Source organism: Alternaria ethzedia (genome assembly GCF_023757985.1).
Source record: "Alternaria ethzedia strain BMP 0044 chromosome Unknown scaffold_1, whole genome shotgun sequence".
Classification (NCBI taxonomy): Eukaryota; Fungi; Ascomycota; class Dothideomycetes; order Pleosporales; family Pleosporaceae; genus Alternaria; species Alternaria ethzedia.
In genome coordinates this window covers 565086-577098 of record NW_026056194.1, presented here as the reverse complement: position 1 = coordinate 577098, position 12013 = coordinate 565086, and the positions used below count along the sequence as shown (strand labels likewise).

Genomic DNA, 12013 nt, shown 5'->3' with positions numbered 1-12013 from the left:
TCTCGCAGGACCCTCCACATGGAGCTGAGACAACAACTATGAGCCGCTTCTATGTGCGTAACCCCAAGAGCCTTTCCTTATCGTGCGCGAGATGACGCGAGTTTGCGACTAACCCACGTCCTCCAGTTCGGCGACGACTCGCGTTCCGCATCCAGCGACAACGACAATGACGACGAAGACAATCTCTCCACCCTTCCCTTCGCGACGCCCTTACGCCGATCAGACTTCCTCGCCCCGAACTTCTCACCAGCAACATATCTCTCTACGCTCCACAACCGACACCAAACGCTCGAAGACCTGCGTTCGGAACTGCGGTCGCGATCGCAGCTTCTCTCAAAGGAGCTGTTAGACCTCGTCAACAGCAACTACCAAGACTTCCTCAATTTGGGAAACAGTCTACATGGCGGCGAAGAAAAGGTAGAAGAGGTACGAGTAGGACTGTTGGGCTTCAGGAAGGAAGTTGACGGCCTGGCCGGTGTCGTGGGGAAGAGAGAAGAAGAAGTCGGGGAGCTGCTACAAGAGAGGAGAGACGTTAGGGCCAAGATTGACTTGGGGAGGCGGCTGGTCGACTACGACGCTAGACTCAAAGAATTGGAGGCTGAACTTTTGATTGAGACGGCGGGGCACGAGACGATCATCCTCGGAGAAGAGGTCTCGGATAGCGAGGACGAGGAAGATGAAGACGAGGAAGATGAAGACGAGGAAGAAGAGGGTTACGGCGTCTCGATCGCCAAGTTGAGGCGGAATGTTGTGCACTACCGGTTGGTGCTAGGATTGCAGAAAGAGCTGGGTGAGCATCCATTCGTGGCAGCCCAGGCGGCCAGAATAGCAAAGGTGCGGAGTACATTGTTGATGGACCTGAGTACTGCACTGCAGCAGGCCAAGACTGCTAATAAGTCTGACGCTGGTCGCGTGATGAAAGTCATGAAGATATACGCGGACATGGAGGAATCTGCTGAGGCAGTCAAGGTCCTCAAAACACTGAAGTCACCATAAGAGAAGATATTGTCCAGCATAGCGACGGCGTTCGGTATGGTACATTGGTCATACACCCCAGAAAGCTACAGTTACAAAGGCCCACTCAACTCCTTTGGTGATATCGAGTCCGGTCCTTTAAAGTCCCCGCTCAACGTAAAACCTGGTGCGTTCGTCGAGCTAAGCACCACCTCGTGAATCTCCTTGGTGATACGATCGCTCATTTGCGCCATCTCCTTCTTTATCGCATCCATGAATCCCTTGATATTGTTCTGCATCTCTTCTGGCGTGAATCCTAGTTGTCCAACTGCCATACGAATCACACCCAGGCGTTCTCTGTACTCGCTACCACCAGTCATATTCCGGACAGTGACGCCCACGTTCGTAACGACCGTTCCTGCTTTTGTGCTCGGCATCAAGCCTTTGGGACCTAGCAGCCTTCCCAACCCCGCCTTGTTCATCTTCTGCAGACTATCAATGTGGCAGATGCACCGTTCGAAATCGATCTTCCCCTCTTTAATCTGGTTGAAAACCTCGTCTTCGCCTACAAGCGTAGCACCAGCTGCTCGTGCTTCAGCAGCGGGTTTCGAGTCGGGGGCGGCGATGACGCAAATTCGTATATCGGTCTTGACAGGGTGCGGGAGTCGTAATCGGTTTCGTATGACGGGTCCGTTCTTGAGTGTGCGTAGGCGTACATGTAGTTCGTATTTGGAGGAAGACGGGTTGCGGCCTACTTCAAAGGCGCGGATATATCTGTTCCACCGTCAGCCCTCGATCTTCGCACTTCCTTGTACATGATCCAGATAGAACGTACTGCATTGCATCGATAAGCGAGAATTTCTCTGCCTTCTTCAAGTCATGTTGCAAGAACGTGTTCCGCGCCTTCTTCTTTTTCTTGGGTTGGGCTTTTGTGGTTGCGCATCGTATCGTCTGGTACGGTATTGAAGCGAAGCGCGGGACTTCTGATCTCGAGGCGGCAATGGATGATATAGTGAGTCTGCTCAGAGGAGCTAGTAGCGATCGTGGGTGTGCCATTGGTGCTGATGCGGATGTAGGTGTTCGTCGCGACAGTGCCAAAAGTTCGGTCGGCGATTCGGGAATGCCAAGACATGAGTGGCGCTAGAATCCCACACCTTTGCTGTCTCCTCGCGTCAAGACATTCATGTGCCGTCACTCCAAAACCAGCCGGTAAACACATGTCCTGTTATCTTGAGTTCATCCTAGACTATCCCAACTGAGCCATGCGTGAGGCAGCGAGGCAGGAGCCAAACAACGAGACCGCGACGAAAGCCAACAACGCAAGACAAGTCCAAGGCTTCATTCACGGCAAAGAAGCAATCATACGAAAAAGGCTGCACTCATTTTGAGCTCGAGCATCCAATACCCAGTTAATGATCGGGTATGGGATATACCCACCGCTATCAGAACATATCTAGAATAAAGCGCTATATGCTGTACGGAGTTCTGCATGTAGCCACGGCATGGGCGCGTCAAGCTTGACAGTAAGCAAAGCCGACCATGTCAGCGACTGACTCATCGTTGCATGTTTGTAGGCTGGAATATACAGTGAGCATACCGTTGGCTAGCTCGATGAAGTTTGGTGTCGAGGCGCAAAGCCGTCTGATTCGCACGACTGGGTGTGATCCCAGAACAGCCGCAATGAAGATAACTTTAGTTGGGTGTCAGCACTCTGCGCGGCCGATTCTCATTGGGGCCTGGAACAAGGCCCTCTACCCAGAGGTGTGCAGACATAAGAGTCACGAAGCATCGGAATGACTAGTCCAGCCGTGGACAGCCGAGGTCTTGCGCTAATCCTTATTCAGTGATTACCGAGCTTAAGGAACGCCGATTGGACCTTTCGTCTAGTCTATTCCGATGTATATCAGCCTTCAGAGGCTGACCAGAGAGTGATATAAAGGTTGATAAGGAAGGCCCTGTGAGAACTGGAAACCTCCTCTCACAGCATTTGACAACTATGGATCACACAATCTTCACACCGCAGCTAAAGTTGACGCGGATCATGGCAGCAGAGAGAGGAAGCCAAGAATTCGAGTGGCTACACCAACTACGCAGTGACGAGAAGGCCGCATTTTGGAGGTAGGTCGTCCCGTCTTCTGTTATCAGCCAACCATATACCGTGCATCATGTACACCGGGACTGAATTAATTCCGCTCAGCATTGACGGGATCGCCAAAACCGCCGAAGACACCGAAAGGTTCACCAAATACGCCCTGCCAGTCACGGTCAGCGAAGGCGAAAGCAAGTCTTACCGAGTATCCTATGCCGTACACGAGTTACTCCTGTCTCCCGGACACGAGAGCGCAGACAAAGACTCGATTCCAACTCGCTTCATTGGTCATATCGGTGTAAAATCTCTCGGCGATCGGAGTCTCACCTTGAGATCTGACATTCTGCCTCCTTCCTCATTTGAAAGGGAATGTCTCACCGTCGAACTTGGTTATAGTTATCTACCCTCTGCTTGGGGTAAGGGTCACGCAACGAGTGCGGTAAAAGTACTCATCGAAGCTTGCAAAAAAGAAAGATCTTTCTGGGAGCCATACAACAAAGTCTTTCTACGAGCGATTGTCAACTCTGAGAACCCGGCGAGTCGGCGTGTGATGGACAAGAGTGGTCTGAAGGAGCTGGGTGTGCACGTCTGGGAGGGTGAAAAGATATTCGTAGCAGGAAGATGGAGGACGAGGGATGAGTTGCATGTTTATGGAACGTTTCTCGTTGAGTGATGGGCTATCGATCGTAGACTAAGCTCAATAGCCCGCATATCTATCATGAACTAGTAGCAGATGAGTCTCACGCTCTACTGGTAGCATGGCTCAAGTTGTTTTCCGAAGATCTGGAACCGTGTTCTCTGACGCGCTCGCTACTACCACTGACTCCTGATCGAGCTTGAGCTTCTGGATCTGGATATCTTCTTTTTTTCTTTGACTTGGCTCTTCTCTTTTGACTCTCTCTACGCCACCTTCGAATGTCACGGATCATGTTCATCGGACTAGTGCCAAGCGATCGGTACCCAAATTTCGCGAGTGGGATGAAAAGTATCGCGTTCGAAGAGACTAAAAGAAGAGTTATCACAATGGTAAAGCCTCTGTCAATCCCACGTAGCCAAAGCAGTACGATAGGGCTAAGAAGAGTAGCTATAAGCGCTCCCACGAGCACAAACGGGAAAACAACAGCGAAGACCTTCGTAGATGTTCCCGATAGAAACCTGCTGATAGTGTTGTGCAACCATCCTAAAACTATGCGTGTTGGTATTGGCTGATTGTGCGGGACGTGCGATTCAGCGTGAATTTGGCTTAGAATCTGGGTCTTATATTCGATGAGGCGGGAGCTGCGAATACTGAGGCGCATAGCGTAAGCTACAAAGACAGTGGCTATGGCAGCGAGCGTGAAGACGTAAAGTGGCACTCCGTCGCTCAGTTCCTTGACTTGCATACTGAACAGGCTTGCGACAAAGGACAGCGGAATAAAGACGAATGCCAGCTCGGTGAGTTTGGACACGCTCTCAGCTTCCGCGATGCTTCGTCGGCTGTCAACTATTTGCATTTCGGTAAGCAATGCTGTGGAAGATCTCTCGACGAGATCGAGACAGTTCCTCAAGGTTTGACTCGTGTCTCTTGCGAGTCTTTCCGATGGTAATTCGTTTCGTTGATTGCCGCCAAGGTAGAAAAGTTCCTTATCGTTCTGAAAATGTATCAAGGACCGCAGTTGCTGGTCCACATCCGCAAGGCTAGAATTGAAGCGATGAAGCAGCCTTCTCCAGTATGTAACCCGCTGTTGCATGACATCTTCATCCAGCGTGTCTTGGCGTATGCAATGCAATGAATCGCGTATGACATCGGTCAGATTATGACAATCATCGTGAATAATTCTGAACAGTATCTGGAGTGGATCTAATAGTAGGATCACGAGGTCAGTGTATGTCTTTCATGCGTATCGTACAGAGACGCTTACCGTGTATCGTTTCCTTGCCTTTTCCTGTCGACTGCAAAGCAGCTTGAAACTCGCCTATTACGGAGAAAGGTATATGGAGGCGTTCGATGTGCGATGGCATATCAAGCGTGGTAAACGTGTCGCCAAGCATCGCGGAAGATGAGGATCCAGCTTTGATAGGATAATATGGAATTACCCGGTCATAATCGTGGGCTCGGTACTCGGAATGGTTACTCCTTGCCCGATTCAAATCGATTTTGTCTGCTGTGTTGTGTGTGGTTCTAGTCGGTGAGATGCCACTTTTGCGGTTCCGGCTTGACTTCCGTTCGATGGCGAATCTCGTACTCCGCTGACGAGCTGATGATATCGCTCCTACAGCGTCAATTGTAGCGCCCGTGACATGTGCACGGCTCATCTTAGCTTCCGCCGATGAGTGCAGAAATGTTACACCCGCAGGCTTTTTTGCTGGGACGACTAACAAACTGTTAGTCTTTCTGGGTGAATCAACTGGGCGTGATGACGGTAAAGTTTCCTGACGTCTACATGTGCGATCTGAAAGTCGATGCTTCTGTGGAACGACTGATTGCCAACACGATTTACGTGAGAGGTACGAATTGGAAGTCTCTCATACGCTCTCTGTGCGGCGTTGCGGAAACATGTACGCTCCAGAGAAAGCTCATACTTACAGGGATGGGTATCGGGTAAACCAGCATGTGGTAGCGGATCATCCACTGCAACATTTACATTTGGTGCGAGCGAAGATCTTGCCGATTCTGGATGCGCAGCTGCAGTAGAGAGAGGGCGTTGTTGCGCAGCCCAGCTCTCAATGCGATGGCTCTGAGTCTCCTCCGTGTTCAGAGCATTGTCACGTACTATCTTGAGCTTGGAACGAGCGATATCCTTCTGCTGGTCTTGATCGGTACTCCACCCAACCCTAGTGAAGGGCAGCGGATCTAGTAGCACAATAGCTGGCATCGTCAGATTATTTGCAACTAGTTTTGGAGTCATTCGGGAAATTCCCTTCGCATACCAAATTTACAGCCGTCAATTCGCCTTGTAAATATTGTTACCCTCTCTTCCCATGCAACAGGGTACTCGGTGTCAGAGCCCTTTACATAAGCTCCGGGACTTGGGCACAATTTTACGTTGCGACGCAAGATATTAGCAGTTGTTTGCAACTTATGAACCTTCCCACAGCCTTCAAGCATGCAATTGACTTTCGGACGTAGATTGCTGAGCAGCTGACTGCGGAAGTTTGAAGCCACAGGAAGTAAAGGAATTACAGGTCGGAACCAGGTCAGTGAAGAACAATCAGGACTAGAGGAGTGATTCAGCCACCGCGCTGGCTTCTTGTCATCGAATGATTCGCCTGCAAAGCCGGACCCATCCAAATGTTTTTCGAACACACCTGGTGGAATTTGGAAGGTGGCACCCAGGTAATCAATCAATGAAGGATTTAGATCTTCCACAAAGATCATTCTGAGATGACACCGAGCTGGAGTACGCCTCAACGTATTCCGGAAGTCCTCATATGTCGGTGCCGAACGCGAGTGTGCATCAGGCCAGAGAGCTTGGAGAGTAGAGGCACTAGGCTGCTGTGTCTCAAGTATGTCATATAACATGATGTGTGAACTCCAAATGTGCCGTGTAGTTACGGCACTAGCATGATGTAGATTCGAAAAGCGGTTGGCCGACGTGAGCAGACCCATGCGATAGATCTCTGCCTCATTGCTGTTCGTCGCCTGTTGCACCTCCTGTTGTTGCTGCTTTGGTTTTTTTCGGAGTTTCCCGCTTGACTCCAATGCTATTAAGACTGCTTTCCAGAGCTTGCTCAGCTCTGGTCGTCGCGGTGCATCGCCTTCGGGTCGCTGCCTGATTGGTTCACGCTCTGGTGAACGCGATTGCGGTGATCGATCCCTCGCGTTTCTGTACTTCACTTTCAGAGATTCTTCTCTTTTTATCGCTTCTTCTTCGGAGACTGCATCTGCTCGGAACTTTGCTCTCCCACGTTCGCGCATCCCCCCAGAAAAAGCTGCCCGTTCCGGTCGCACTATTGATTGTTCCACGGACTTGGGTTCGCTAGTCCGACATAGATCTCGGATGGACGGCTGATCTATTGAAGAGGAACGAGATGAGGGTAGAGCGATTGCGCTTGCGCTGGTCGTCCGGCACTCTGACGGTAATCGTCTGGGGTGGCGGGTCTGTAGATCATCTAGTGATGTGCGGGGTCTTGCCTGTTGTTGAAGGATGAGAGATGGTGTGGAACTCGTCAAGATCATACCGCGGTAATCTGCACTTGGAGTTCTAGAGTGTCCAGAACTGCAATCATCAATCGATCCGTCCTTGGTCTTGCAGTCTGCCCGTGGGTGAGCGTCATTTTGGCCATTGTCCTGCTGCAAATCCTCAAATGCTGGCCCATCGTCTCGCGTGTAACCCGGTGAATCTTTGGGACTGTATACACTTTCTTCCGAACTCCTTTCATGACCACATGTTGCTTGTTGGTCGTCCTCCATCTCTGCGCCTACGACCCACGCTCGTGTTCACCGGCAAGGCAACGTTGACCCCTGCAATTTTCTTGTTTGGCGCTCGCTAATGTGTCCAGGGTTTGTGTTCTGCGTTTCCGCGCATCAATGAGAAAGACGTTATATGCCCATTGTTGTATCGTGGTTCGTAGCTGTTAGTTTCAGGTGCGGCTGAAGAAGTGTAGGTCGGCGTTCTGCATGGATGCAGGTTGAGTTTGTGGTTGTATCACTGATGTGAGGCCGGAGGTAAGCCCGGTGACAGTCGGGCTGTCCAGCATCGAGGTAAGCGCCTGGTGGCACAGTCGTGCAGTGTGCGTGCAGCTACATGCATGCGACGTATCACACATACGCCAAAACATCTGCGGGGCGGCTTAGAGATAAAGGGTAAAGTTTCACTGCGCGCAGTAAAATCCTTATATTTACTAATTATTACTTATTAGCTTAATTTACGCACTAGTAAAGCTTAGGCTACTTACCTAAAAGAAGTAGTTTTTTAGATAATTATAACTATTATAATAACTACTACTTATAACTATAGCTCTAGCTAAGTTAATTAAATTTACGCGTAATAAGACTCTTTACTATTTATTTTATTTTTTTTACGTTTACTACTTTACTTTTATAGCTTAAAACTAGTTCTATATTAACTATACTAGCTTTATAAGTTATAAGGTTTTATCTAAATAAGCTATATTTATACTAACTTTCTACTTTAAAGCCTACTCTTTAATTTTTTACCTTTCTACTTATACTACTATAATTTAGTAGTTAATAAGCTAGTAATAATTTATAAGTTCTTTTTTACTTTTTTCTTAGTCTTTTATTTTAAAGCTTATTAATTCTAATTATATTTTTATTCTTTACTTTAAAGTTTAGTATAATATTTCTACTTTTAGCTATAACTTTTAAATTTATAAGCTTTTTTTCTTACTTTTTTAGTAGCTACTTTAAGTAGTATAAAGTTAACTTTTAATTTTTAGTTTATATACTATATTTTACTACTTACTTACTTACTTTTTACTTTAAATTTTATACTTTATAAGCTTTACCTTCTTTTTTTTAGTTTCTTTCTTACTTTATACTAACTACTTTACTTTTTAAACTTAGCTTTACTTCTAGTAAAACTTTTACTAGAATCTATAGCTATATTATAAACTACTTTACTATTTAACTAGCTACTACTCTAGCTATTAAGATTTTAAGTACGTTTAGCTTAAGTAGTAATAGTACTAATACTACTATAAATAACTTTAGTAAAAATAATAATACTACGCTTAAAACTAGTAAGAGTATTCTAGATACTATTAAAACTAGTAATATTAAAGTTATATAAGAAGATAAAAAGGCACTTAAGCGTATTAATAGTAATAATAAAAATAACTACTTTATTTCTAAAGGCCTTATTAATCTAATAGATAACTATAGTAATAAAAGTAATACTTTATCTCTATTCTTTATTTTTTCTAAGATTATTCTATAAACTTCTTATAAGAGAGTAAAGAAGCGTAATAAGCTATATTAGTATAAGAGAGAGTAGTATAAAATAAAAAGCTACGCTAAAGTTAGATCTCTTTATACCTTATTTAAGAATTAATAAACTAAGCTATAACTTAAAGAAAAGAGTAAGAATATATATTTCTAGACCTTTAATTTAAAATCTTATTCTTTTCTAGTAACTACTAATATTTACTAAGTAAAATATAGTATAAAGAATAAAGTTATATAAGTAGAGCTCTATTCTTTTATTTTCTTTCTTTTACTATTACTTCTTTTTTATTTTATTTTTCTAGTACGCTTAGCTTTACTTCTTTTTTTTTCTAATATCTCTCTAGCTTTTTATTCTAAGATCTTAGTTTTTCTAGTATTTATGTCTAGACTTTACTAACTATACTACTATATAGAATTATATTTTATAACTATAATAGAAAGACTCTATAATACTTATTTTATAAGAAAATAAGTAGTGTATGTATAGCTTATTTCTTCTAGAGATCTTAGAAATTCTACTACTTCTACTAATAATATTAGTTTATACTCTCTAAGAAAAATACCTCTAATAGCACTAAGCTATATATAGTCTACTCTTATAGCTATTTTTTTACTACTACTTTTCTTAAAGCTATCTATATAAAGTAAGAGCTCTATATAGTATACTACTCTAAATACTAGTTATTCTTTAGCTTTACTAATAGAATATCTAGAAGATAGCTAAACTCTACTACTATAATAATAAGCTAATTAAGCTAACTTAGTTCTTTAGTAAGTATACGCTTATAATTCTTACTATATTTAAGATATACTTTAGTAAATTTATAGTTAAAAAGGTATATTAGATCTTTTAGTAGTAAAACCTTAGAATATATAAGAAATATAGCTAATAGATTCTATTTTATAGACACTAAATATTAGTAATATCTAGATAAAAGCGCTATAGAGCTAGATTAATGCGCGTAATACTTTAGAAAGTTACTTTAGTACGTACTCTTATCTTTTCTAATCTTTAGATAGAACTTCTACTAATTATTTCTAGCTTCTACTATTAATATTAATAACTACCTAATACTATAAGTAAATAGAAAGGTAGTAAAAGTATTAAAAGTAAAGTTAGCTTAAGCCTCTAAAAAGCGCTCTATAAAGCTAGATAGTAATAACGCTAATATAGAGAAGATACTAGTAAAAAAAAAAAGTTATTCTATAAAAACCTATAAGACCTAGAAGTTAATAAGAGTTTAGACTAGTATATACGTTATACTTACACGCTATTATACACTTCTTAGAAAGTCTAGTTACTATTATATATATAATACTATAGTAGAAAGTTAAGTAATAAGATATATATATTTAAGGTTAGAATACTAAGTTATATAAAATAGTTAATAGTTTACTCTTCTATAACGTAATATACCTTAATTTCTATTAATTATAATCTTTCTTATATAATATTATAAAATTTCTACTCTTATATAGCTAACTTTATCTCTAGTCTTTTAATATAGGCTAGTTTTATATTACTACTAAAGACTCTATACTACTTATATGTAATTTAGCTATTTTATACTTAGTAATTTTAATAGTATTAATTAGTTAGGTTAAAACTTTATTTCTTAAAAGCTTTTAATTTCTTAGTATATATAAAAAGTATAAAATAATTAGTATAATTACTAACTTTAGAAAAGAGTAAAGTTTCTTATAGAAAAAAACGCGCGTTTTATAGAAAAAGTATAAGTAACTAAGATCTTATACTAAAAAGCTTAGAAATACCTATACTAAAAGTGTAAAAAAATTTTAGTAACTACGTATAAATATAAAATAACTATATTAGTAGTATTATAGCTATTACTACTCTAAAAGTTTAATTATTAGTTTTACTACTCTTTTAACTATATATTTTATAAATTATAAAGGTTTTCTAGTAATTATAGTAACGCTGTAATTTTTTAAAGTAACTTTATATTATAAGTTAATTATAAAAAACTATATACCTACTTATAATAATAGAAAAAAAATATAATAGCTAGTTATACTATGTGTTCTATAGTATAAGCTTATATTTAATAAGTATTTTATCTATAACTTATATTATTATTCTTATATAAAGTACTAGCTATCTATATATTTTATTTTCTTATACTACTTTAATACTTTAAAGTATAAAAATAATAGTATACGTAATTAATAGAGTTATTTCTCTAGATACTTATTATCTCTATTACTATTACTAAAGTCTAGCTAGTTATAGATACTATGCTATTTTATAGTAATATCTACGTCTCTAGTTATTAGTACTCTTTTATTTCTATTTTCTCTATATAAGAATATATCTATAAACCTATTTTCTAGTAAAGTGTATACCTTTACTACTACTAATTTATTAATCTATTATTATTCTTTATAAGCTTTCTTTATAATCTTCTTCTAAGATAACTACTTCTAAGTCTCTACCTTTTTACTACGCTTAACTATTTTATAGTATTCTAGCTAGAAGCTATTAGAAGAATAATATATCTTCTATATAATAACTATAGTCTTTTTATATATTAGCGTAATTATATTAGTTTCTCTAGAAGTTATATACGTTTTACTTACTCTAGTACTTTAAGTATATTACTTAGAAGTTAAAATCTTCTTTAGTAGAGCTCTTGTAAATCTAAGGCTAATAGCTAATTAGAATATTTATTTTATTAATCTATAGTAGTAAAGCTAAGCTAAAGTTCTAGTTATATATAAAGGTTTTAATATTATTACTATAAATCTTCTATTCTCTTAGATATAGTACTATGCTAGGTACTACTATAATACGCTAACTACTTACTATAATAGCGCAGCGCTTAGAGCTATTATAGAAGTACTTTAAAAGTATTTAGAGTTCTAGTATTATACTCTAAGTACTTATAGTAATATACTTAGTATTACTAATATATTACTAGTTATTTAGCGTAAGACTTATTAGTAGTAAGTTTACTCTAGCTCTCTAGTGTAACTAGTAGTAGAAAGCTATAAAGAGTATAATATGCTAGTATAGTTTTATATAGAAAGTAAGTAGCTACTAAAGTAGGTCTACTCTTTAT

General features: G+C 40.6%; 2 protein-coding genes across 2 annotated transcripts; one reads left to right on the top strand and one right to left on the bottom strand.

Annotated features, from left to right (window-relative positions):
- Window positions 1-51: 51 nt before the first annotated feature.
- Window positions 52-996, top strand: J4E87_000182 (uncharacterized protein; the record flags this gene model as incomplete). Its single annotated transcript, XM_049371841.1, has 1 exon — window positions 52-996. One exon carries the CDS (start codon window positions 52-54, stop codon window positions 994-996), a length of 945 nt encoding a protein of 314 aa, XP_049237975.1.
- A 71-nt stretch (window positions 997-1067) lies between these two features.
- On the bottom strand, window positions 1068-2010 carry J4E87_000181 (uncharacterized protein; the record flags this gene model as incomplete). The annotated part of the gene is made up of 2 exons (XM_049371840.1): window positions 1068-1728; window positions 1790-2010. The coding sequence occupies 2 exons, from the start codon at window positions 2008-2010 to the stop codon at window positions 1068-1070; spliced, it is 882 nt and encodes a 293-aa protein (XP_049237974.1).
- Between the last annotated feature and the right edge of the window lie 10003 nt (window positions 2011-12013).